The sequence below is a fragment of the Phaenicophaeus curvirostris genome, chromosome 10 (assembly GCF_032191515.1).
Source record: "Phaenicophaeus curvirostris isolate KB17595 chromosome 10, BPBGC_Pcur_1.0, whole genome shotgun sequence".
NCBI classification, from domain to species: domain Eukaryota; kingdom Metazoa; phylum Chordata; class Aves; order Cuculiformes; family Cuculidae; genus Phaenicophaeus; species Phaenicophaeus curvirostris.
The window spans coordinates 17,280,019-17,307,457 of record NC_091401.1 but is presented as its reverse complement, the minus strand read 5'-3'; the positions used below and the strand labels follow the sequence as shown (position 1 = coordinate 17,307,457).

The window sequence follows — 27,439 nt, the reverse complement described above, 5'->3', positions numbered from 1 at the left end:
ATTTAGTATTTCCTCAAAATAAATAATGAGATATATTGTATTAGTTAACAATTCCCACTGTTTCAAGATCCAGATTCTACCAAATGAAACCCTAGTAGGAAGCATCCGGAAACTTTGCTGCACGTTAAAATGCTGTGATATTTAAATGCAATGCTAAAGAGTTTATATATTCACAGTTGGATGGTGATGGACAAAATGTGTGGTGGCAGATCTGAATGGTTTTCTGAGCACGATTATACACTGACCTGCTAATTTAGGGCTTCGTCTTGATCTCATTTTCATATGTGCACATTAAGTGGACTGTTTATGGGAAGACTTCTAAAAAGATGAAAATGTGGATAGATAGGGAATGAGGCAGGTAATTTCCCTTTTGTGTAGGCTTGGAAGGCAGGGAAGGCAGTTGAGAAAGTTAATTCTTCGATGAAAGACTTCATGATACACTAGGAAAAGCATTGTAAATGATGATAGGAAAATGGGAAAAGGTGATAGAAATTTCATTTTCACCTTTGTGCAGTCTCATTTTAACTTTAATTAAAAAAAGTGCAAAAAAAAAATCTACTTGTACTTTGCATGTAAGAAGAGAATGCCCCCCTTATACCCTGCATGCATTTTAGAAAGCTAGTATGCTTTCTACCTTAGTCTAGAACACCTTATTTGCCAATATTTGTCCCAGTACTTATTTTCTCTTTCACACTTTTATCTAAGCATTTAGAAGCATTAGACAGGCATCAGTGAGTTTAATCACATGAAAGATCTCCATAAAGTAGGCTGATACTGTCCCTAAGTATTTGTATAGAGAGAGAAACTGAGACACAGAGTACAATATTCACAGGCGCATTGAACCATGTGTCAGAGTGCAGGCACTTTTCAATTACCTTGGAAACCTAAGAAAAGAACTTTGGTATGTGCAGGGCTGGCAACATACCAATAAATACTGCTGTGAAATCTTTATTGTTGATTTGCTAACTCTGTGGTCTATACAGGATGATTTTCAGCTTAGCATTAGGGTTCATATTCAAGAGAGAGAGGCTAATAAGAAAATATTAAAGTCCATACAGAGCAAGAGTTTTTAGAATTCCTTTGGAGATGATATACTGGTGTTTGCTGGTAGGTTTGCGTTAATGTCACATCTGCTTTAATTTTATTTTTCTGGTTGTGTATATAAAAATATATATAAATAAAATCTCGTTTTGGCAAAATACATCTAGAATTTTAGTCTTAGTGATTAGATCTAATGAAGACACAAATATTGATTTTTATGGCGACAAGAATGCTCTTATTATGTACAGGCTACAGTTCCACGAATTTTCACAATATAGCACAATATTTCTTCATTATAATCTAGTAGGAAGATAAAATGAAGTGCTTTTTGTATTCTGTTTCCGTGACCACCTTTCAGATGATTCTCTCTAATCCTGCATTTCTCTGCCCAAGCACTAGTTACACAAGTTGCCTATTTAGAAAGGCTCTATATATGAACGATCTAAAACTCACGTGGAATTACATTTTGATTGGTTTGTACAGTTCACTCTTAAATCTACCATCTGAGAGTAATAGTCACAAAAAGCTAAACCCAGCAAGTACCTCAAATGCCGTCTATGTCAACTTATCATATTTGGTTTCTATGAGAAGTCTTCAGTATGACTTGGTATGTTGGATTGTCAACACACAGAAGAAAACACATCTTTTGCTGAGTACTTAGGGAACCCAGATGACACTTAAATCGGCTAAGTGTGACACTGATGGCCCATCACAACAAACCTGGGTTTCTCTGCTAGTCTGAGGCTCTGCTGATATGTTCGCAGCTGAAGGGATCCAAATAGATTTGCGCATACAGTGTGGTAGAATGATGTGTCCTGATTAAAGTTTATTTGAATAGCTTTGTTTTGAGTAAATACAGCTGCAAGGGAAAGGTACAGGCATATAATCTTGTCAGTGAATTATTATCAACTTTTACTGCTGGATAAATACAATTAAAGTACTCGGAAGACAAAAAAAAAATTGGTCAAAATGTTAGAAATTCAAGCTAAGGAGCTGCTCTAAGTTAGGCTGACAGCATCTAGATAAAGATTCATTGCATTACACAAGGTCTGCCGAAACTGTTCTAAATAAAACAGGTAGGCTTTGCTTCATAAACAACCTAATTCAACTACTGAGTCCCCACAGAGGGTTTTTTTTTTGCCTTTGTATTGTCATGAGGGAACAGTAAAAAGATCCCTTCATTACTAATCCATCGTTAAAACATATATGGTAGATGTATTATGTTTTGAATTAATGATATTATGTTTTGAATTAATGATATTATGTTTTGAATTAATGAATTAATGTGAAAAAAATTACACATTATACTGTCCAAAATAAATAAGCTTCTATAATTTAATGCTTCCTGACTAACTAGTTAAGGTAAATCTTCAAAAATATTCAGCTTTGCAGGCAAGGTCACTTCACTTCTGTTCCACTTGTACACAGCACATTTCCAAATCCATGCACTTCATTTTGGTATTAGTTGCACAGAAATGACTGCTATTTATGTTAATAGATAGGGTGAAGGAAATTAGTACAAAAAATAGTCTCTTCATGGAGTTAACAGGACAGAAATGTAATTAGAAAGCATGGAATAGAGTTAGTGCTGTAAGTGCTGGTAGCGTTGACTTGTTTATCATAAACGATAAGCAAAGGGTGTGGGTTGTGCTGCATGTAATATTCCTCCTTTCTGCTGAAGAGGGAAATAGGAGATTAGCAGTAGAGGCAACACATTTGCTATTCTGATTTGTGTTTATTGTTACATAGATTTACCAGTACAAGGTGATTTTGTACTTGGGGCACAACAACCCTATGCAGTGCTACAGACTAGGAGAAGTCTGGCTAGAAAGCTGCCTGGAGGAGAGGGACCTGGGGGTGTTGGTTGACAGTGACTGAACATGAGCCAGCAGTGTGCCCAGGTGGCCAAGAAGGCCAATGGCATCTTGGCTTGTATCAGGAACGGTGTGACCAGCAGGCCCAGGGAGGTTCTTCTCCCTCTGTACTCGGCACTGGTGAGACTGCTCCTCGAATCCTGTGTTCAGTTCTGGGCCCCTCACCACAAGAAGGATGTTGAGGCTCTGGAGCGAGTCCAGAGAAGAGCAACGAAGCTGGTGAGGGGGCTGGAGAACAAATCTTACGAGGAGTGGCTGAGAGAGCTGGGGTTGTTTAGCCTGGAGAAGAGAAGGCTGAGGGGAGACCTCATTGCTCTCTATAACTACCTGAAAGAAGGTTGTAGAGAGGAGGGAGCTGGCCTCTTCTCCCAAGTGACAGGGGACAGGACAAGAGGGAATGGCCTCAAGCTCCACCAGGGGAGGTTTAGGCTGGATATTAGGAAAAAATTCTTCACAAAAAGGGTCATTGGGCACTGGAACAGGCTGCCCAGGGAGGTGGTTGATTCACCTTCCCTGGAGGTGTTTAAGGCACGGGTGGACGAGGTGCTAAGGGGCACAGTTTGGTGTTTGATAGGAATGGTTGGACTTGATGATCCGGTGGGTCTTTTCCAACCTGGTTATTCTATGATTCTACGATTTCCCCATTCAGCTTTCCTCTGGTCTTTTCTTGGCTTCTTGCATTCTCTTGTTGAGAGGATATTCTCCAACTCTAGCCTGTTTAGTGTCTTTAAATATTGATTAGTCTTCCTAAATCAGGACATGTGCTAACCTATTTCTTTTACCGACAAGTTCAAACTCCTCTGTCTTTTGCTTTCATTCTAAGCCTGGGTGAAAACAGTTCTTCCATTTTTTTTGTAACTGGTTGAATAACCTTGTTTCCTTTCCACATAAAAAGAAGGGAGGAGTTCTTTTATCTGTAGCCTTGTCTAGATTATTGTTAATGGGATTTTTTTCAGGCTTAGATGCTGTCACTCCATATTCTCTCAACTGAACTGTAAAAACTCTGGTTGTTAGGAACTTTCTGAGAAAATTCTAAAAGAGGTGTATGATTAAACTACTTTAGAGTACATATTCTATGTTTGGTTACCACAAAATACAGGAATGCACACTCCTGACATATCCATGCAAACAGATGTTAAGTTCACTCTACAAAGCAACCTTCCTATTTCTTGATGCAGCCGTTTTCTAAAAGTTGATTACAATTCCCTCCCACAAGACTAGAGGTGAAATCCTGGTTTCTCCGAAGGCAATGGAAATTTTTACATTGCAAGATCATTTTGTGAAACATACAGCAAGAGGCTGCTGCTGCCTTTAGAATCATTCCTCTAAATCCTCCAACTGCCACTTTTGTCCACTGTAAGTGAACCAAAATGCTGTGCTGGGAACAAGACAGACTTTTAACTGATTCTTTCATGTCTTTATTTACAGAAGTCCTGACCAAGATAGGTGTGCTCTCCATGTCTATAAATATAATTTCAAACCTTCTCATTATATTTCAGCTTACCTGAGAATTCTAGAAACATTATCTGCTTTGTTTCATTCTTGTTGGATAGTTTCTAATGTATTCTGTATTTGTATGAAAGACATAATATGTTGCTAAGTCTAGGAATGCTTTAAACAATCCAGAGAATAATTACTGGAACATCTGGAGCAAGCGATAGTAGATTTTCCCATTATTTTGTCTGCAAACTTAAACTAGAATTTACAGTCTATGCTATTCTTATTCAAGCTATGATCTAGAAGATCAAGTAAGCGGTGATAACACCAACCTGTACTGTGTTATAGTCAGCTCATATGAGATGATGAGAAATGGACTCTGCTAGTTTCAAAATCTGTCAATGTATTAGAACATTTTTTTTTTGTAATTTCAAGTGTGGCCAAAATGTCAAAAACACTTGTTAGTTTTACTCGTAGTTGTACACCTCAGCATATATTTATTTGTAACGCAAATCTCAATCTTAGCTCATTAATCATATCATCAGTACAATGCTGTTGTTTTAACAGGAGCTTCTGCCTAGGTTTGTAGATGCTTGAGGAACATTTGCATACAGGTGAAAACTTAAACTAGTTACAATTTCTGGACGATCAGCTTCATTTTTCATGTTACCATGAGACTAAAGTTCTAGAGTAACTAATATTTCTCATTTCCTTTACAGCTATTATTAAACTGGATTAGAATTTAATTTGGGGGTCTTGTGTTTTGTCCTCTCTCCTCTCAGATCAACTCATGTGGAAATCCATCAAACAAAATACCTTGCTTGCAGCAATGCAATGACTTTGAATGAAAAAGAAGATATTAAAGTAACTTTGCTAAGTGACTAAAATTGTTCAAATGAATTACAAATGATATCTAAATGAAATTTTAGAAGAGACTGTCTAGACATACCGAAAGAGAATGCTTTATGTAAAGCTCTACCACTTTGCTATGAGAACAGTAATTCTTTCACTCTTCTACATGTAAAAAGATTCACATAAAAAGAGATGTTTTTTCATGAGGATGAATAGTGTAAAAAGGAAAATATTAAGCAGTTATTTTTTTGTAATGAGCAGAAGTTTCAAGAGAAAGACGTATTTGCCCTAGAGAACAAACCACCAGAAGTAAACAGGAAGTGGTGACTGAGGGCTGGTTTATAGCACTCTTACTCCAAGAAAAATCTTACTCCATTAACAGCACCATTAAATCCAGCACTGATGCTCTTACGTTCTTGTAAGTTGTCACAATCTGACACTACAGGAATATTATAAGACAGCAATGAAATGCTTTCCCGTGGCGGCTCATCTGCACATTCATAATGCATCTAAATTACCTCTTTTTTTTTCTTTTTTTTTTTTTAGATCTGTATCTATTCTTGGATATGAGGTTTTCATACAAAATTCACACAACATGATGCATCCCTGATGTTTTGCACAGTTTCGTTTCTACTGCTACCCAACTATTCCTGTCTGTGTGTATGATTTGTTTACATAGAACCAAGCACTGATGTAGTCAAAAGGTTAATGCGTTGCAGGGAAGGAGTAAAGGGTTCCCAAAAGGTTATGAGCCTCCCTAAGGACTTGGTAGCAGCCATGATACCAATACTTCTTTTAGGTGATAATAATTGGCAGTAGACTCACGTACTTAAATTATTACATATGCCATTTACATTCCCCGAGTTTGCTCTCAAAGCCTGAAGCATTGTAAAACAATCTATTGCTCTGTGATGGAAGATCCTGATTTCACTGCTGAGCCTCAATGTCTGGAAATGACCCCCTTTTCTCAAAGGTGGGAAATAATTCTGATTTCTGTACCTATAGTCTCTTCTGCAAGCTGGCTTTTTCTGACTCCTTTTTGCATTTAGACTCTTTACCACAAAACACAAAATCCTCTAAACATATTTTTCCCCAAAACTTACCTTGCAGTATTTTGGTAGCATGATACTAGCTTGCACTGGGGTTTCTTCCCTGGAGCCTGGCATCAGTGTCCAAATGAGGTCATTAATCTAAAAAAGTGTAGTGGTCTCATCCTAGTCTTTGCAATGGACGTCTGAGAATTCACCTCGCAGAAACAATGCCTTGCTCGGTCCAGTTCCAGTGTGCTCTGCAGACTCTGCTTGAGAGAAAGGCTCAGGGCTTCAATAGCTGTACTGCTAATGGTCAGGACTGTACAGCTTAAGCAGTGCTGTGTCAGTGTCAGGAAGCTTTTACTGTGCCTGAGTTCCTGTCAATGCTACTAATTCAATCACTTACATATGCAATACATTCACATGAAAAATTAACAAATACCTAGCCAGCAGCAGTGCCCTCTGTTCCTTTTTTTTTCTAAAAAAACATTGACTATGTAGCTTTCTCTTAAAATTATTTGGTTTAATGGTTTCAGCATGTTCTGCTATTTCAGCATTTCGTGAACAAGATTTTTTTCTTTTCTTGCTAAATAGCTTCTCAATATTAATCCATAATAACATTGTTATTTAGCTGTTACTTCTAATATCTTGCATCGGAATCTCTTCTGATTACATCTGTATCATCCCTTGAACTAAAAGGGTCTCTGCAGATGCCAGAGCGGGTTATAGCTCTGCAACTTGCAGTGAACTATTCCATTCAACTCAAGATCTGTGCAATTATCTTCTATTTCCATCTCTAAGATCCACTAGAAATAATTTTTGGTATGATCTTTATTAGCTATAGCTCCTAAGGTAGCACAGTGTATAGAGGTAATAGGACTCAAGACTCCTTCCTCATCCTAAACAAGAATTCCTAGGAAATTAAGATCCAATTATCATATCTTTCATTATTAACTTTTTTTTGAGAGTTTGGTGATCTTCCCTGGAGAGCTGATCTCGGATGCTACAAGCAGTAGCTTGCAGCTCCTGTAGCCTAATGGAAACAAGTGCATTCAAGTCTGAGAAGTACTTAAAGCAAAAGCTACAACCCTTAACAGCAGGTTTTGTTGGAAGTGTCTGTCTTAGAATAGCTTAAGAAATGAGAGTGGAAGTGAATGCATGTGTCCTCCTCTACCCATGGGGCAGACTGATATTTACACTAGTTATAACTGTACATCCACTTTATAGCCCTTTTCTCAGAATTATTCAAACTGATTTTACTGTTTTGAATAAGCTCTTACTTCATACCTTTTCACAACTCTATATCCTGAAAAGACACTTTGAAAATGTATCAGTACCATAGTTGGTTTTTTGCATCCCATTGTTCAACACCAGTCTGTTCCTTGTCCTCCTGGAATTATCATATTAATTGGCGCTAGCCTTAGAAATCCACCCTGAAACTAAGTCATCATTTTAGAAAAATACTTCATGCACTACATTGTTATTTTTCTCCACTGTATGTGAAAAATGGAGAAATCAGGATAATCTTTTACTGTGAGCAGCAGGTAAATAAGATTCTCTAACCGAAGCAAGCAATATTGGATTCTTCCTCTGTGTGCCTCAGTGCAGCAAACTGATTTTTGGAAATCAAGACTGAGCTCACAGTGTTACTCTATTTATCCTATTTCTTTTATTACAGGTTTTCAGTATATAACAGTTATGAAGTAATGCATTGAATGAACTGCATTATAACTGATTAGCCTGGCATAGCTGGGATAAGAGAGGGACATTGTGGTGCACAGGATGTGTTACAGTTTCATAGAACTAGTGGATAAAATCACAGCAGGTTCATGCTTTATATGCTAAAATGCATGTTCAAACCTCTTAAAACTCTGACCTTTCATTATCAAGCCTGGTTCAGAATGAGATTTTTCCTTCTCGCCTCCATTGTCTGGGGATTCTAGAATGCCAACCTGCCCATGCTTCCACGGTGTGACTCGCATTCCCAATGCAGTGTGTTGTTACTGAGCAGGATGCTCCTGAGTGGACTTTGCTTCAGGGTTCCTTTGTTGGTTTTAGATTTTCTCATCCATTTATAGTTCTCTGTGATTGTACTACTCATCTATTTCTCTTCTCTTACGTGAATCATTGTTCTATCTATGTCTTATCAGCAATATCCCAGAAGGAAGAGCTAAATTTATATGGCCATGTTCCCATGTTTTGTAGAGAGCCCTCTTGCATTTGAGATTCCATTATTTTCCAACTCCCATACCAGTTCAGTTATGTAAAGGGCCCTGAACCTTGAAGTGTGCTCTTGTACTATAATTTCTCTGTGAGAGCTGGCATAAAGCTTGGACTCAAATCTAAAGGTTATTTTTAAGGTGTCTTTTCATTTTTAACAGAATAAAAGACCAGCTTGGGAATTAGAAACAAAAGTGGTCTCCATAGCTGCAGGAATGTGTGTTTCTATATGTTTTAATAGATGTGGATAACACTCTGTGTGGATGGGAGTGTTTTTATTCCTGTCTTACTGATGGAGAACAGGCGCACAGACAGTAAGTGCCTTGTCCAAGTTTATATAGAAAATATGTCGTAATGGCAAAGCAGGAACTTAACCCCAGATTCCTCTGCAGTACTGCCATAACCATTAGAGGTTACTGTATTGTGCATGTGGATCCAGAAAGTTATTGGACAGAATTTGCTTTTGAATAAAAACTCAATCCATTTAGAGTTGGTCCCGGTGCAAATTATTTGTAACCAGCAGAGAAGATCCTGTGTAGCTCCAGTAAAAGATTTAACACCTCTCATATGTACTCTTGGGAGAATTTAATCTTTGCTGGGGAAGCAGACTTCAATTACTCTGTGTCCTATCGGTACCTTTCCCCATGTACTGAACTGTCAGGTAAGAAAGGCCCTTTGCTCCCACATGCAGGTGGCTATGCTGGTTCTTCAAACTCCTCAAATTTGCCTTTCTCAAATCTAGTCAGTAAACAACAGTTTCACAAGAATTGATTGTAGATTGAGTGCTTACCTTACCTATTTGAAGAAATGATCTAACAGTAATGGAACTTGCCTTTCTTAAAGACAGAGTAGATCACATTTAAAACCCTACAAATTGTGGAATAGGTATTTTAATCTTTCAACAATTTCTGCAGAAAGTAGATAATGTACTGCATAGAAATGGAGTGTAAACAGGTACAAATCCCCAAAGTAGAATTTAGCCTATTATTATACTTCTATTTCTCTGTGCTGACAGAACAAAGATAACCCTTTTAAGACTTCTTTGAGGCAAGGAACAATGCTTCCTACTGTGAAAGATTCTAAACAAAATCATGATTGCACTGAAACGAACTGGTATCTTTTGCCATTTATTTTACTGGAAGCAGGATTACATTAAATTTGGAATAGATGAAAAGTGGTATATTTTAAAATAAATTTTGCAATACATGAGTGTACAGGGCCATGATCCTCTGCCAGTATTAAGTTTTAATAAGAAGGTGACATAGGGCAGAAATCTGCAATGAGTTTCCTGTTTCAAAATTATGCTTTTCATATTTTAGAAACTTCAGAAATTATTTTACTGCCCACAAATACAAATTCTGATAGATTGCCCAAAACTAAAACTCGTGGGAAGCAAATGGTAACCAGGTACACTAAATAACCTTTTCTCCTGTTATTTAGTGAGAACCTGTAAATATAAATCACAGCAGAATTTATTTAATGTCTGTAATAAATTTATTTTGTCCTTTATGAAAACAATTCTGTTATTTGAGAGAAACAAATGATGAATGCAGACTAACTCTCAAGCAGTGATTTCATTGCTCTTCAGGAAGTGCCAGTTATAAAGAATGAGGAACACAATATGAAAAAGTATAGGTGCATAACTGTGTCTGACTAGTAAACTTAGACTATTCTGTAAAGTATAGGCAGGTCTTTGATCGGTATGTATTTAAATGCCAGATGAAGTGGGAATGATAGTCCAGCTATCATCTCAGTGGTTTCAAAATAAAACATAAACTAGAAGGTGTTATATAAATGTTATACTGAAAAAACAGATAGTGCTGTTTCTACTTGTAGATGAGTGTAAATGTTCCTTCTGCACTCCTTGCTGACTGCTGTCCAAAAGATTATGCAGTTGAAGAAACTCACTTCTCGTCTGCTGAAGTGCTAGGTAGGATTTTAATATTTAGAACTGATGAGTTAGCAAGAAAGACTAGAAAAGAAAGAATGCCCGTTGGCAGTGATATATGGAGAGAGCCATGCAAGCAATCAACTCATCATAGTTGAAAAAAAATGTTGATTGTTTGTTGCATATCAGCATAAGCCAAGCATTCTATTTCCTTGTAAGTAGAGCTATACAAAATCCAGTAAAAAACTTTACTGTTCTTGTGTTTTCTATTGGCAGTTCTTTAGCTAGTTGCAATTGCTCATTAAGCATGCTACGTACATCCATTTTCACCATTTGACAAACTTTGTCTTGATATATACAGTCTTTCTAGTCTGTCTATCACATCTGGTTGGCCACTTCAGTAACATAAATCCTCCTGCTCCCTAGTTCTGCAACTGACACTAATACAGGATGGAATTAGAGCAAGTTCATATGCAAGAAGAAATAGTAAATACTCTTGTAAATTCACATAAAATTAATTCGCTTCGTGCTTAGCAAATACACACAATATACGTGCAACAGCCTGAATGTAGATTTTTCTGTGCTGATTAATGAGTCTGAGTTAGTTACTCGGAATGCTGTTTGAAATTTTACTTCTGATTTGACCGTGACTACTTCAGAAAAAGGCAGTGAAATGCTACTACTCTGACAACTATAAAACAGTTTGTAAATAAGCATTCATTTTTTGTGTACTCACATGTAAACGTACGTAACTCATCAAATTACCATCCTATTTGCTTGCTCAGTAAATTTAGGAATGTGCTTTCGCTTGTCTTTGAGTAGCATTAGCCAGTGATCTCACCTATTTGGAAACTCTCTGCTGGCATGACTCCTGAAATTCTAAAATATAAGCAGCATAGTCATGCTCAGTAAACTGCAGCGCAGCAACTGCTAGCAACCAAGAGCTATAAAGCTGTAATGGTTTTATCAAGTTGTGATAGTGTTCAGGGACATCTGTCTGCCTGATCCATCGATGGATGCAAATCACTGCTGCCATGGTCTGAGATGGGACAGAAACACCAGCAAACAGACTCTGAAGTAGTTTTATGAGCCTGGATTAGCCCAGAAATAATTTTCTGACTCAGTCTATTAGAAGGGCCAGAGGACTGAGTATAAGACATCATTTTACAATCCTTTCAAAGACAATAGTGCAAAGTGAGGTCAGTAGTTTTTCCTGACTAGGACTGCAAACCAGAGCACTAAAATGTCTTACTTAACAGTGTATACTCTAAATAAGGACCATTGCACTTATTTTTGGAGCTCAGGAAAGAAAAATAGTATGGCAGTATGGAGAAAAATCTATATCATGGCTCTGTAGATGTCAGGGAAAATATCCCTGCTGGCTCTGATAGGTTCTAGCTTGGTCATGTACACAAACTCTGACTTTTATTAAAATCTATTTAAGCTTACTGTTACACAATGTTAACGCAGCTGGTGATTTCAGACTCTCAGTGACTGCTTGCAGAAACGTGAATACATGGGGAAAAGCATCAGCGTTCCTAGCATGAACACTGAGTTTAGCTGTATGGGGGCAATACATTTCCTCTCATCATTAAGGCTGTATATGCTATCAGTTCAGCTGATTGGGAAACTCGATAAGGAAGCTGGCAAAGTGAGTTATTCAAATCACTACAGCTCTACAAGTAGTCAAAACGATGTTTTGGACTAGGCGATGGAAGGAGAAATGAAACTAATTTGTCAGGGCCTGTATGGCATACTCAGCGGGAGGTTACTGAATCTGTGAAGAAAATCAAGCCCTCCACAGCCTTTGACTCCTTAAAATTGAGGATTTTATTCTTACTCTATAAGAGTCAGGATTTGTTTCTGCTGAAGTCATAGAATTCAGAGGATGACGAGAGAGTTATTGCTGGGTTATTGAGGTTCAGCCTTCTGCTTTCACATGTCATATAGAGCCTTTCATAAATTGATTGTGTTTCATCTTTAAAGTAATGAGGTTTTTTGCCTCCACTATTCCAGTTGGAAGGCTATTGGAAATCTTGATTGCTCTAATGATCAGAAACCTTCTTCTAATTTCCAACCTAAATTTATTCACAATTGGTTAATATCCATTTGTTCCCGTGCCAGTTTTGTCCTTAGCTAATTTAGATTTTTCCCTATCCAGTGTTTATCTCCCTGATGCATTTACATGCTGTGATTATGCTCCTGCTGAGCTGTCATTTTGCTCAACAAAATAAGCCAAAATCTTTTGTCTGTTCTTGTAAGATAAACTTTCCCTTCCTCTTGCTCATCCTTCTTTGGATCAGTTGCCATGCCATGCCAGATCTGTACAAGATTCTCAAATGAAAATTTGTTAGTGATATTATAAATTACCATTGATATTTTCTTGACTATTCTGGAAAAAAACTCTTAGAAAACCAGAACTGCATCTGTTTGTTTGGGTTTTTTTTAATGGATATTTAGAACTGATGGCTTATAGTCATCTTGTATGTCTGAGTTTTTCTTCTGAATTACTTCTAAATGATAGTTTACAGCTTAGGGTAGATGTTAGGCTGTAGATATAGTGTAGGTGGACTTTGGTAAAGCCTTTAACACCATTTCTCACAGTATTCTGCTTGAGAAACTGACTGGCTGGCCAGGCGCACCCTCTGCTGGGTTAAAAAAACGGATGGATGGAAGAACCCAAAAAGTGGTGGTAAATGGAGTTAAATCCAGCTGGAGTCGGTCACAGGGGGCGCCCTCAGGGCTCAGGGATGGGTCCAGCTCTGTTCAGTACCTTCATTGATGACATGGATGAGGGGATTTAATGGACCTTTAGTAAGTTCACGGATGACACTGAGCTGGGAGGAAGGGTCTGCAGAGGGGTCTGGACAGGCTGGATCGATGCGATGAGACTGACAGAGGGTTCAACAAGGCCAAGTGCAGAGCCCTGTGCTTGGGACGCAACAATCCCATGCAGCACTACAGGCTTGGGGAAGCGGCTGGAAAGCTGCCTGGCGGAGAAGGACCTAGGGTGCTGGTTGACAGAGGGCTGAACATGAGCCAGCAGTGGCCCAGGTAGCCAAGAAGGCCAATGGCATCTTGACCTGTATCAGAAACTGCATAGCCAGCAGGTCCAGGGAACTGATGGTGCCCCTGTACTCGGCATTGGTGAGGACACACCTCAAATACTGTGTTCAGTTTTGGGCCCTTCACTGCACAAAGGACATTGAGGTGCTGGGGCACGTCCAGAGAAGAGCAATAAAACTGGTTAAGGGGCTGGAGAACAAGTGTTATGGGGACCGCCTGAGAGAATTGGGGTTGTTTAGTCTGGAGAAAAGGAGGCTGACAGGAGACTTTATCTCTGCCTACAACTGCCTGAAAGGAGGCTGTAGGGAGGTGGATGTTGGTCTTGTCCCACATGTGACAGGCAATAGGATGAGAGGGAACAGCCTCATGTTACACCAGGGGAGGCTCAGGTTAGACATCAGGAAAAATTTCTTTACCAAAAGGGTTATCAGACACAGGAACACATTGCCTAGGGCAGTGGTTGTGTCACCACACCTGGAGGTATTTAAAAGATGGGTAGATGAGATGCTCAGGGATATGGTTTAGTAGTGGACAGGTATGGTTGGACTCAATGATCTCAAAGGTCTTTTCTACCCAAGCAATTCTAGGATTCTAGGATTGTTACAGATGTTCAGCAGCATACTATGCTGTTATATTTAATCATATTTGTATTGCTGATATTCACATAGTTCCCTCTCTATCATGACCTGAAATTAATTAGTACTGATGATACTTCCCAGTACTGATGGTGTTGCCCAGCGCTGATTAATTAGCAAATGTATTCAACGTTTCCTGTTTCTAGTGTGTTTATGGATGAAAGATGAGACATTGGTTCCAACAGTCATTCACAAAGACCTTCCCTATTAAACTTTCCTCACTCTGACAGTCTTTCTTTTAATGCTCTTTTTCTCACTTCCTACTATTCCTTGCCTTCTCCAACTTCCCTAATAATTTCTTTTGTGGCACCGTAACATATGCTTACCAAAGACCGTATAAATCAAGTCAGTTACATCTCCTTTGCCTAAAAACCAGTTAGGATAACAGAAAATGCTGTCAATATATCCTAGCGTTATCTTTTCTTGATAAATTCAAATAGCAACTTTTCCATTTTCCAAGTATATTTATTTTTGTAATATTACTTAAAATCTGTTCCTTAAAACCTTGCAGATTATGGATAGCCATGTGGGTATCTGGGCTGTTAGCTGTCTTACCATTTTTCTTATCTTACCTTAAATCTTGACTTACTTCCTATTGTCCCTTCACATGACATCATGTCCAAATTCATAACTGGACTATGAAATATTTGTTACCATAAGTCTTCAATTTCATATACCAGTTCCATCAGCAGTTTTTAGGGATTATACAATGTACCTCTGCATGAGCTTTTGGTTCACACATTTTTAACAAGTGCTCTCATAACCATTCTGACTTTGTACCACAAATAAGGTTATCCATAACATGGATGGTGCTCTGAGTATGTTTTGCTTCCCCCTCTTCTTAACCAGGTAACTGAAAAACTTTCAACGATTGCTTTAAAGTACTTTCAAGATCTAAACAAACAACTCGAATTTTCCCTTCCTTTGAGGATCAAGTTCTCTCAATTCATTGTGTTTCTCAACTTAGTCTTAAAATTTTAATATTTACAAATAGTAGTTCTGAAGCTTCTTACAAAAATTTCCCCCACTTTCTTGGAATACAGGTTCCTGATGCAACCAACACCCTTCGTTTTCTGTCTTTGCCGAACAGCACATCATCTCTTATAGTGAGAGCTCCAGGGATAAGTGTTCTTCCTCCGTCTCCATGTAGTGTCACGCTGTTTTCTAATAATTCAGATTATTTTGTTTTGTTGCACAGGTTCAGGCAAGCACATGAATCCCTTCTGGTTTTATACACCTTGCCATATCACATATATTACCCAGACTGAGTACAGTGGTAATATTAAAAATGTTTTCTACTATTCAGAATAATAACAGCAGTTCCTTCCTTGCTAGTTCCTGTTATTTTGCCTTATTTTTCTCTGTTGCACATCACCATTTTCCGCCTTTCTTTTATTTAACATTCTTCCTTGTATTCCTTTTTCAAAGCTTGCTTAAAGTTGTCCTGATTCTTGGGAGGAGTGTTAGATGGTAAACAGTAAAAGATGAAAGATCTCATCTGCATCTGAAGCCCTTAACTGGAAAATTATTTTCCTTGTTAAACTTCAGTGAATGACAGCAGAAATAACTTGTCACTTTGATGACACACATGTCAAGCTACATTTGTTATCATTTCATTAATCGCTCCTTTGACAATTCTGTCATTGCTTCTATGACAGTAGTGTCCAAGGCCTTAGTGAAGAGTAAGGACATCCTTCTATTTACGTAAATAATACTACTCTGCAGTTCTGTATAAAATACCAGATACTGGCTTTTTATCAGATCTTTCTATTGCAGGATCCTCATTTGGGTTTTAAAGAGGTCTGACAGATTACTATCACATCAAAATGTGGCATTTTTCTCTCAGTTTTATATAATAATCAAATAATACTTAATAAGCTTCTATTTATTATAGTCTTTGCTGATTCATACGTAATACAAGCAAACCTGATCCTAGTAAATTCTGAAATTTTAAACTCTATTAATCAGTGTTACTTTACTGAGAAACAGGTCTCTATTCCACGGTAGGCTTAAAGAGGCAAGCATAATCTCTCAGTTGAGTTTTAATGAACAGCACGTAAGAGTTCCTGAAGCTTTTTCTTGATACATGTACCAGTTAGAAAATGTTGAATTAGAAATTTTGAATGGCTTTTCTGCTCCCATTCAGCACATGCTGCATTCTCTACTTAACACTCCTAACTTTGGAACCCAACTGGTGACATTAGGAAGACAGGGATTAACATGAAATAGGCTTGGAAGCCAATTATTCTCTTTCATACATCAGTGTAATTTCCATTTACATTCATTCATGTAAAGATAGATACATCTGCCTATAATGTTAGTAAGGCAAATTTTGAAGTTTGTTTATTCAGCTTTTGAAAACTAGTCTGGAAAGTCAAATAATTGACCGAAGGAAAAATAATACAAGGAAAAAATTTGTCCTAAAATAGATGCATGACAAAATCGTTCTGAAGCTGCCATTTCTAAATGTCAGTGAATGAAAGTATTTGAATTTCTTTTGTGTACCTAATAACAGAAAACAAAGTCTTAATGTAATAAAGAAAGATCATTTGTCTGAATTCATTGCACAGTTCTTTCTTTATCATATGCTTTTGTTATTACACTGACAGATTCTAAAGGCATAGCTGTCTTTTTGTATGTTAATTAAAAAATGCCATCCAAAGACATTTGTATTCATGTAATTTGTATTATATTCAACATCCAAGTTAGGAGAAGGGGTGTTTTGAGGAACTGATATGGAATTAACAGTGGCAACTTACGAGAAGATAGCAGACTGCTCTAAGACAAATGAACATGAGGCAGTAAAATGTTCTCATATTTTACAGATTTTTACAGTCACAAAGACTGTAGCGTAGTTATTTTTCTCTAAGGATTGCCAAAATAGATAAGCATGTGAGAAAAGAGAGTTCATGGATATTGGTCTACCCTACAAACATGCTGCAGTGAGTGTAGGCAAAAAATCAGGTTGCTCCTTCAAAGCCAGCTTTTTTTTTTTTTTTCTGTTGGTCCCCTGTTGTCTCCTAATCTAGATTTAGTTTGTGAGCAGTGAGCACTGCTGGTAGTAAGATCTTCAGCCATCAGTTTGCTTCTGAACTTCACTGTGGAATGTTTTTGCCTTGTGACCAAGTGCTGCTGAGAGGTGACGCAGCCCCACTGCATGTAGTGTGCAGTCATGACCTGGGTGGGCTCAGCTGTTCTCCTGTAAACAGCACAAATGATACCGCAGTGAAAACATGGTAGGAAGTAAAACATTCCAATAAAGCCTTTGAATCTGGATAAGGCGGAGAAAATGAAGAAATAGGATAGAGCAAGAGAAGAAACACTGGCAAATCTGTTTGAGTGTCTTGATAAGCCATGGAGTAGTACTGAAAGGAAACCTGGGGCTTCCTGGGGCTTCCATATCTTATGCCAACCTGATAGAAGTTTAACAAATAAGGCTTGGGAGGAACTGCAGTAATGCTGAGACATGTAACTAATTGTACAAACTCTGAAAAAAATCACGTTCAGGCCCAATGTTAAACTTGTGGTGGTGCTTTCTATTCATGGGGACAGGTAATCTGATGAGGGTTTTTTTTCAGTCTAGTATAAGTTTCAGTTGCTAGGTATTTTGGATTTACTCTATTTATTTATAAGCAAATAAACCATTAGAAGTGAAACTCATGTACCAGTGACTCAGAATTTTGAAAGCCCGAGGTGAAAGCAATGAAATATCATACTGTTTATAATAATTGTAACCTGGTAGAAAAATTTGCTGAGCATGCTCTTTATGATCCTTAAGCATTTTGCTAGTAATGTTCTTGGACAATGACGAAAATGCAAAACTACAGAAAGTCACCTCCTAGTTTACATGTCATGACACCTGATTTGGAAGACAACTTGTCTCAGTTTTGCAGTATTGGCTATTTCTGAAGTAAACTGTGCAGGCTTACATTCTGTGGCACAAGCAACTAGTAAATGCTTCCTGCGCTGGGTAGGCAAGAAAGAAAAAAGCTGGTCAGATTAATTTTAAGTACTATTCCAATGTTTTTACCATCTTCATTTATAATGACTGCACAAAGGGTTGGAAATGAAACTAGATAGATGGTTTTAAACAGACTGGGTGTAGACATCAACCCTATTTTTTTAAAAGTTTCTGGACAATCAGGTTGCTTAGAAATAAGATTATTATAAATTAGAAATTATTTTCTACAGGTTAATGTTTATGAGCCTGCATTTCCTAAAGGGTACTCTAAATTTCTGGTTATCTTTCCCATCCTTTCATGCACCTTTTTACTACTTGGATATTTAATCCTGATCTAGCTCATGGACTATTTTCCAGCTTTTTGACCTCCTCCTTTGCATAGCAGTTTCACCTATGTTCTTCCATTCTGAAACTGCTGGCCTGCCTTTTTTTTTTTTTGAATAGGAAGTCCCATTAAACTAATTAGTTTTCAAAAGTGTAAGCCTAAACTTTCAAACAAATATAATCTAAGTAATCAAAACAGACTCTCCATCCTTTCCTCCCTCCCCCCTTCTCTCTCTCTCTCCCTCCCTCCCTCTCTCTCTCTCTCTTGGTCTTCACAGCTGGGGATTTTGCTATTGATCAGTCCTCGGTTTTAGTAGATGTGCAGGTGCATTTTAGGATATTTGAAAACATGATTTAAAAAAAAGGTAATTGTTACTCAAGCTTAGCATAGGTGCTAAGTAATCAGTGTAGAATAAGGCAGGAGGGGCAAAGTGGACATGTAGAAAGGTGACTGGGCTTGCTGAAGCTGTATGATGAAGCTAGAGGTAAAATCCATGTTTCTAGACACATAGTTTAAAGACCTAGCAACTGCATCCTGCTGTTACAAATTGTGACAACAGCAGTAGATTTTTAAAAAGATACAGCGTGATTTCTTGAGTAAATGGTGCCTCTTTTGTGAAAGCTATATACTGGCTTTAGACTAACATATTTATATAAATTAATGACAGTGCTAGGGATTGTTATTTTTCTTATCTTGAATGAATATAATTCTGGACTACAGGGATGGATCCCTTATTTATTTACTAAGAGTTCCTCTTAATTAGTATCCAGCAAAAATACACTGTGTGCCAAGAGCTTCTGAGTCTTTGCAAGCTTTTCCTGCTAGGTTCTCATAAAACTCTGTAACAGCTTCAAGAAATGCAAGAAATTATATACGAGCATTACAAATACTCATGATTTGTAGTTTCACTATGCGAATTAGCCAAAAGCAGTATAACACCTGTTTTCTTTACATGAATTTCTTTCAATGAACGCGAGCTCATTATTTTTAGCTTGTTTCATTTATAAGCAGTTCTTAATCTGCTGTTCATACTTGAAAAGCTGCTAGTGAATAACTGGAAAATATAAAGACAAAATGGGAAATGTACCCCTACAAACCCTGCCCTAATATTGTGAGTACTTTTAGAAAAGCCTTGTAATAATGAAAAATCAGTTTATCATAATGGAATTTCAGCTAGGTTGAGTTACGATTCATCAACATCACTAGGGATCAGTTAGCACTCCAGGTGCACCCAGTTTTGTAGAATTGTGTAGCCTAAAATTATGACATTTATGTTAATCTTAACAGCTGAGCGAAGATAAAATTTAGCACTGAATTCGATTTTATATTGTGCATATTCTTTGTGGGCTGTTTTGTTCACGTACCAAATACATAGCCAAGAGATTACTTTTTAAATTCATCATTAATTAATAGCTTGAGTTTGATTTATTTTAGATGGCAGTGTGACCAACACTACCGCAGCATTTTTAATACGTTACCAAAGAAGCAAAGATGGGACTTGTATCTGTGCCTAACCAGTTCTGCTCCACTTCTCCCAGCGAGTTAGCTGTGTCTTAAGTGTAGGGAAATCAGTGCAAAAATTATTTTTAATAACTCCTAAAATATTTAGCAACACTTTAAGGCCCAGTAAAACATGTGAAGCCCTTGAGGTTTCATCTTGCAAGAATTTTCATGCGTTCAGAGTTATCTTTCTGTAGACCCACTATGACCATACAAGTATGTCTTTGATGACTGAAATCTTACTGAAATGTAAATTATTACTATGGATCATCCCATGTAAATATGAAATGCCAGTGGTAGGATGTTAAATATCTTCAGTGATACACACCACAACAATTAAGGGTGTGAAGTCGATTGCCTATGGAATTAAAAGTCTAAGAGACTAACTGATCTGGAACTCGGCCAAGGCATTTTGAGTAACAAGCCTGTTCTTGCATAAAAAGTGCCAGAGGAACTCCGATAGCCATGTGTGGTCAAAATTTCTGCTTTGTCTAAATTAAGCCATCTCAAAACATACTGCTGCCATACATAAAATCCTATGCCAACATTTGGCAATGTGCTTCTGTTCAAGCTAGAGAAAGCTGACTAAACACAGCATCAAGGCAAACCGTTTTGAAAGCATTTATTTTGAATTTCCTAGGAAGCCATATACTGCTGAAAATCCCATTCTATGATTGTAATTTATCCTCCATCCATTTATAGAACTCTCATAAACATCCCTCCCCGGGGGAGGGAGGGACTGGTACCAGCAATAAAATATACTGTAAAAACTTCAAAACATCTTATTGTTGGTTGTTAAAATGACAGATATTTTAGAACAGTGACTCTGGGATAGACACGGCTTATGTGCTGCTTCCATCTGGCTTGCTAATGTTTCCTTGAAGATGCAAAACAGCACACAGAGTTGCACACCTTGCCCTAAGAAATGCAATATTCTCTTACATCTATACAGTTGAGCATTTAGACTCAATTCTTTTGCCATATCTGTGCAGTCCCAGCGTGTGCTCCTGTAACCATCAGGTTTGTCCTTCTGAAGCATAAGTTTACTGAATTAAAGAGGACTTCTTACATAACTGAAGTTGTGTGTTTGCAAACAGTCTGTGTATCTCACCTGAAGTTTTCTTTCTCATGCAAAAGCCCCACCTTAAAGGCTCAGGCTTTGGAAATCAGCTGCTGCCTTAGAAGCTATGCCGGTCCCTGTTATGTTCTAGAACGTTACAGTGTGTATGGAACAGGTTGGTAAATAGGGCTAAATCAATTGGTTATGCTTATCATAATAGTGAAATAGCTTTGAAAGAGCTCCTGCGGCACTGAACCTCTCTGCATCCTATTTCTGTTTGTGGTGCTGGCTCTGTGGAAGGCCATTTCTTCATCTTTCTCCTAGCATTCTATGTGAAAGTGCACAGCGCACAAGTAACACAACAGCTAGCCCTACAGAAAGGCTCCTGGAAAAAGAAAGGCAGTAGTTTAACCAGTAACGTACCTTCTTCTTAGATTTATGTTTTGGGTTTTTTTTACCATCTTCAGAATTTTAGCTTATGACATCTCTAGTGTTTCTGTGTTGTGACGATTAATTTGTAAAAAAATAAGAAGGAGCTCTAAACCGAGGTCTTCGTTTTTCACTTTTTTCTGAATCCCAGAAAATCACTTAGTTTATTCCAATCAATACTATAAACTGAAAATTAAGAACAGATACACATATTGTGGACTGATGTAATGAAGTACTTCAGGTGCTTGCTGCACTTCAGTAGTGCTTAAATACAAAGTATATTTCGTCTACACTTACTGCGCTTAGTCGGAAAATCCCCACTGAAGCCGATAATGCTTGATGCCTATTTAAGGTAGGTAAATTCTCCGTCTCTCTAATTATGCTTATTACATTATTACAGTTGCTAATTTTCTCACCTTTCAGAAGTCTTCCAAGAATTAGTGGAGTTCCAGCAGGTTATTAGTAAAACACTGGCTCTCTATAAACATCTTTTAAAGTAACAGGACTAAGGAATTATTTCTGCAGATATTACTCTTGCACCTAAGAACAAAACACTAGGAAAGGGGGAAACAATGACTGGAGTTCTCGATTAGGTCCTAAATTTGACCACAGTACTTCAGAAAAGCTTTTGCCTTGAAGAATGTAGGCTCAGGCATTATATATTGGCACAGCACTTTGAATCTGGACATAAAATGTTAGATGTTTAACTACCCAGGCAGCGCCCAGCTAAACATTCCATGCTCTGTGAACATCTCTAAAAACAAGATTGTTTTTGTTTAGGAGTCCATACACTGACTTGGTTGGATTAAGTCAGGCACTTACGTTTGGCTTGTTTTACAGTCCATGTTATTCTAGATTGGCGGGTTATTGCAAATAGTTTTCCTTAAGTTAGTAGAAACCTTTCCAGAAGTCTTGGAGGTATTAACAAAGGACTTGTAATTCTTAGGACGTGCCTACATTTTTGTTAGCATGTGGTTTGATACTGTACTTGTATTGGTACCTTCAATAGTTTGTGTTACAACATGGTTTAAAAAGCATTAGAGGAGATCATTTCATGGCAAAGAAATTAGCTCTTTATTGTCTTTGTCTGACTCACTTAAGGCTCTAATTAAGGATACAGTAAACATGAAAATCTCTCCTAATGCTTTAGGCTTTTTTAGGCGTATTCTGAATAACTAATGCTTCCTATTAGTCAGAAATTTGTTAAAAAGTTTGGTTGATAAACTAAGGTGGGTTTTTATTTTTAATTATGACAAATGTACTCAACATGAACAGAATTTTTAACTTGGCAAACTGTTGAAGAGAATTTGCTTTGAATTTGATTACTTTAGGGGTAGAAAAACAAAAACGTTTTCAAAGAAAATAAGTTAAAGGACGTAACATATTTGTATGTTTTGATGTGATTTTTCTCTTGCAAATTTGACTGCAACCTTTTAATGACTGAAAAATAATACAATGCTACCAGACACTTCCATTACATTTCCTTTTTAAAAGTGTTTTATGTTTGTTGAAACCTTGCAATATAGTACTCATAGCAAAGAACTTCTGTTTTCTTGAGGGTATAAAAACCTATTTGCTCATTTAGTATCAGGACTTATAGGATTTTGTGTTACAATAAAATAACGCATACTTTAACCGTATTTTCAGAAATAAGTAGTAATATGTATACTCCTTCTGTGGATTACATTTCTTCTTAAAACCTGTTTGCTCTCCTATAAGAAGCAATATTATGACACATTATTTACGGTGATTGAGATCAGATAACACGAACATGGTATCATTCAGCTCTGGAAAGCAGAGAGTGCTGAATCAGAGTCCTTACAACTAACACATATTGTACCACATTGTACACGCCAACCCTGTGGCTGACATTGACTTAAGTTTAATGTCCCTGATGACCATTCAGCATATTTTTTTAAATGCCATGCAGAGCCACCCCAAGCACGAGCGGTTGGTCAGCTCACACTTACTAAACCTGCAGTTTCTCTGTAAACAGCCTTGGCACTAACACCACCACATGCAATCCCGGTGCCACTGGATGTGACAGAAGCATCTGATTGTTTCTGGCTATGAACACAAAGCCAGATTGGGTCCAAAAGCAAAGAAAACCTGTAAACCTCTACTCCACTTTGGCATCTCCTCCTCCTTCAAACACACTTGGTTTTCCAAGGAAGAGCCGTATGAAGGAGATTGGGAGTCAAGGTTAAAGTAATCACGTCCAAAGCACTAGGATGTTTTTATCAGGAGAGGCATTTTCCGCTACAGCGATGTCACTCCACAGGATCATGAGACAAGATTTCTGCTTAAAATGTCACTTTAGACATGTGTTCCAATTCATTCTACAAAGTCATCCCGGGGCTTAGCACAATCAATCCTCATCCCGTGTTGGGAGGGAAGAGGAGAAAGCCATCACCTTTAGCCACAAGGCGCCGTGCAAATGGATGGCTTAGAGCGGCATGAAAGCTTTGCAGATTTTTGCAAAGCGAGCTCCCCGTGTTTATCCCCTCATTGTTTGCCCTTCACTTGACATACACCAAGAGATGCATCAGGAGGACATGTGTCACTTAAACACGCCGTACCGCTCCCTTCAATCTGTTCGAGCAAGCAGCCATAACCCACTCATAAATACACGCAAAAACTTCGCCTAGTTCCGAAGTTGACGCCCCCCCCTCTCCCCCCGCTCAGCCCGGCGGCTCCACTTGTTGCGCGGGGCCGGGGGGCGCGTCCCCCGGGGCGGCTCCTGCGGGCTCTTACCTGCATGTGGCCCTGGTACATGCTGCTGCCGATGCCCTGGGCTGCGCGGGGCCCCTCCGCGCTCCGCTAGAGGAGAGAAAGGAGAGGGAAAAAAATCCTAACCTTGAAAGAGCTGTATATATAAATATAATTTTTTTTTTTTTTTTTTTGGCAAAAGACAGTTTGTCCTGAAGCTCCTTTACTGCTCTCGGCTTCCCTCCCTTACCGCTTCCTCCCCTCCCGTCTTTCCCTTTCTGCCTGCCTCGCTCCCCTTTTAACGCGGAGCGCGGGGCAGGCGCCGGGCGGGGCGGAGCGGGGCTGCCCGGCCTCGTCCCGCTGCCAGCTGCCCGGCCTGCCCGCCTGGCGGCCCCGGCCCCGCCGGCCCTCCCCCGCCTGCCTCCCTCCCTCCTCCCTCCTTCCTTCTCTCCTCCCTCCATCCCTCCCTCCCTCCATCCCTCCCTCCCCTCCCTCCGGCCGCAGAGGGGCCGCGGCATCCGGGAGCGCGCCCAGCGCCCGCGGGTGCCCCGACCCACCGCCCCGACAGCGCCTGAACGGCAAAAAACCCCAACAACCCCCCCCAGAATAGCGTAACAACAAAAGCATCGGGGCGTCCCGGCGCCAGGGCACCGCGAAACCTGAATCTGGCACGCGAAGCCTCCCTCCTCCCGCAGAAGAAAAGGGGGCGCTCCGGGAGAACAGCCCGAGCGCATCCCTGGGAATGGATGCCTGCCGGCGTGCGGCCGCCTGCGCCCCGCTCCCAGCCCTGTCCCCCCGCTCCCAGCCCTGTCCCCCCGCTCCCAGCTCTGTCCCCCGGCTCCCAGCCCTGTCCCCCCGCTCCCAGCTCTGTCCCCCCGGCTCCCAGCTCTGTCCCCCGGCTCCCAGCCCTGTCCCCCCGCTCCCAGCCCTGTCCCCCCGCTCCCAGCTCTGTCCCCCCCGGCTCCGAGCCCTGTCCCCCCGCTCCCAGCCCTGTCCCCCCGCTCCCAGCTCTGTCCCCCGGCTCCCAGCCCTGTCCCCCCGCTCCCAGCTCTGTCCCCCCCGGCTCCCAGCTCTGTCCCCCCGCTCCCAGCTCTGTCCCCCCCGGCTCCCAGCTCTGTCCCCCCCGGCTCCCAGCCCTGTCCCCCCGCTCCCAGCTCTGTCCCCCCGGCTCCCAGCTCTGTCCCCCCGCTCCCAGCTCTGTACCCCGTCTCCCAGCCCTGTCCCCCCGCTCCCAGCTCTGTCCCCCCCGGCTCCGAGCCCTGTCCCCCCGCTCCCAGCTCTGTCCCTCCCCCCAGTCATGTCCCCCCGCTCCCAGCCCTGTCCCCCCAGCCCTGTCCCCCCAGCCCTGTCCCCCCAGCCCTGTCCCTGCTCCCACCGCTGCAGCAGCTGGGAGAGCGCTGCTCGCCGCTGCCTGCCTGCAGCACGGGAAAAAGTTTGGCATTGCAGAAGGATGCACAGGCTGCGGTTGTGTCTGAGCCGCATTTCAGTGATGTGCTCGGGCCAGGCCCTACCTTGTACTCTGATCACCATGTGGTCTATCGTGATTCACAGAAAATATCAGGAGGCTTTTGTTCTGGTTTGGTAGTATCGCTTGGTGATGTTCTTCAGTGCTTACCAAAGGTGTTCTCATACAGAAAAAAAAGCCTGTTAATAGCCTTTCTGTGCAAAATTTCAACCCTGTGAACTGGCACAACAGGCCTGGTTAAATCCTGTGAGTGACGCCTGTATCATCTTGGATTTAGCTTTCTCTCCCCCACTGCAAACCTTAAACTTCTGATCTGCAAAAAAGAGCAGATTCTTCAGATTCATTGCAAATTTCTGTCCCACCCAGAGTATCTATATTCAGTAGCACAGAAAACATCTAGCGCCTGGAATTTGCTAGAGTGTGTAATTTCTCATCTGTGAGCTTTCTAGCCCTACTATAAGACTACACAAAACTTCATGATGTTTTTGATTGACCAGAGAAATCCAACCCTAAGTGTGTTCCAATACCAGAGCAATGCAAAATAGTTTTCTTGTTCCTGAAACCCATACATTTGTGTCATCACAGCTCTCATTTCAGCTGAATAAATATGCCTTTTTGAAGTGTTCATCTAAAAAAACCGGGATTTTGCAGAGCACAAGTTCATAAAGCCATCAGTGATGGCACAAGCAAAATCTAGCCAATTATTGTTTTCATAGAATCATAGAATCACCAGGTTGGAAGAGACCCACCGGATCATTGAGCCCAACCATTCCTATCAAACACTAAACCATGCCCCTTAGCACCTCGTCCACCCATGCCTCAAACACCTCCAGGGAAGGTGACTCAACCACCTCCCTGGGCAGCCTGTTCCAGTGCCCAATGACCCTTTCTGTGAAAAATTTTTTCCTAATGTCCAGCCTAGATCTCCCCTGGTGGAGCTTGAGGCTATTCCCTCTTGTCCTGTCCCCTGTCACTTGGGAGAAGAGGCCAGCACCCTCCTCTCTACAACCTCCTTTCAGGTAGTTATAGAGAGCTAAGCTTGAGAGTTTTATCTTTTAGATAGTCAGAAGTGACAGTTCTCTTGCATCCAATGAATATGTGTTTAGCTTACCAAGATTTCCAGAACAGCCTATAAGTTTAGCTGTGTATTGGTGCTGAAAGGAAATAAGAAATGAATAGTTCTTGTCTAAATCCTCTAAGCTGCTTTTAAAACCTCAATTAAGAGCTGATGAGCTTAAAATACTTCTTTGGGGTTGTCCATGCATGTTAGACATGTCTTACTGTAAAACTTCACTACATAATACAAAAGGTGACTGCACTTATGCAGATGGAAATATCAGATTGGAATTATTGTGGTTTTACTTCAAATATAAAACATTGAGTAGAGATTTTTCTGATATAAATATCTGACTGCCTTTGCACTCAATTTAGAAGAAAGTCCATGTCTAGATGGAAAAAAACAAGCCCTATTTAAACTTGGAGCTTTGATGTCTTTGTTGTTTGTTGAACAGAGATGTGTTAGACTCTTAAGCTTTTAACAATCTTGAAGGTGCACTTTTTCACACTGGCTGCAGTAGATCCAGATTATCCTTTCTTGGGTTATTGTGTGAGTTTTCTATAGTAGCTGAATGTTTTTAAGGCAGGTGAAAATTTCCTTTTTGTTGTTGTTTTAAGTACAAGGCTCTTGTTTTCATCAGGAGGAAAGCTAGGGTAAATTTATCAATGCCAGTACATAACAATATCTATCTTTGCTAAACCTAAGTACATTCATTGTGATTTAAATTTTCTCACAGGGTAGGAAAAGTACCCTTATAATAGAAGAGTTGTTAATTCAGAAATAATTATTCATGACATTTTATGTGTGGGTGAGGGACAAACACTGGTAGAATTTGGCATGATCCAAATACTAGATACGAGATTTTATAGTATAGTGTGTGTTGCAATAG

General features: G+C 39.8%; 1 protein-coding gene across 6 annotated transcripts in view; it reads right to left on the bottom strand.

Moving 5' to 3' along the window:
- Positions 1 to 24,096, bottom strand: part of PEX5L (peroxisomal biogenesis factor 5 like) — a 112,083-nt gene extending 87,987 nt beyond the window's left edge. For 4 of the 6 annotated variants that reach the window (XM_069864676.1, XM_069864680.1, XM_069864683.1 and 1 more), the window contains exon 1: positions 24,074 to 24,088. In XM_069864676.1, coding sequence (XP_069720777.1) covers positions 24,074 to 24,079 — 6 coding nt within the window. In that variant the 5' untranslated portion in view covers positions 24,080 to 24,088. Of the gene's footprint in view, positions 1 to 24,073 lie in introns of all 6 variants that reach the window. The other 2 variants (XM_069864681.1, XM_069864679.1) reach the window with 2 other exon arrangements.
- Positions 24,097 to 27,439: the final 3,343 nt, after the last annotated feature.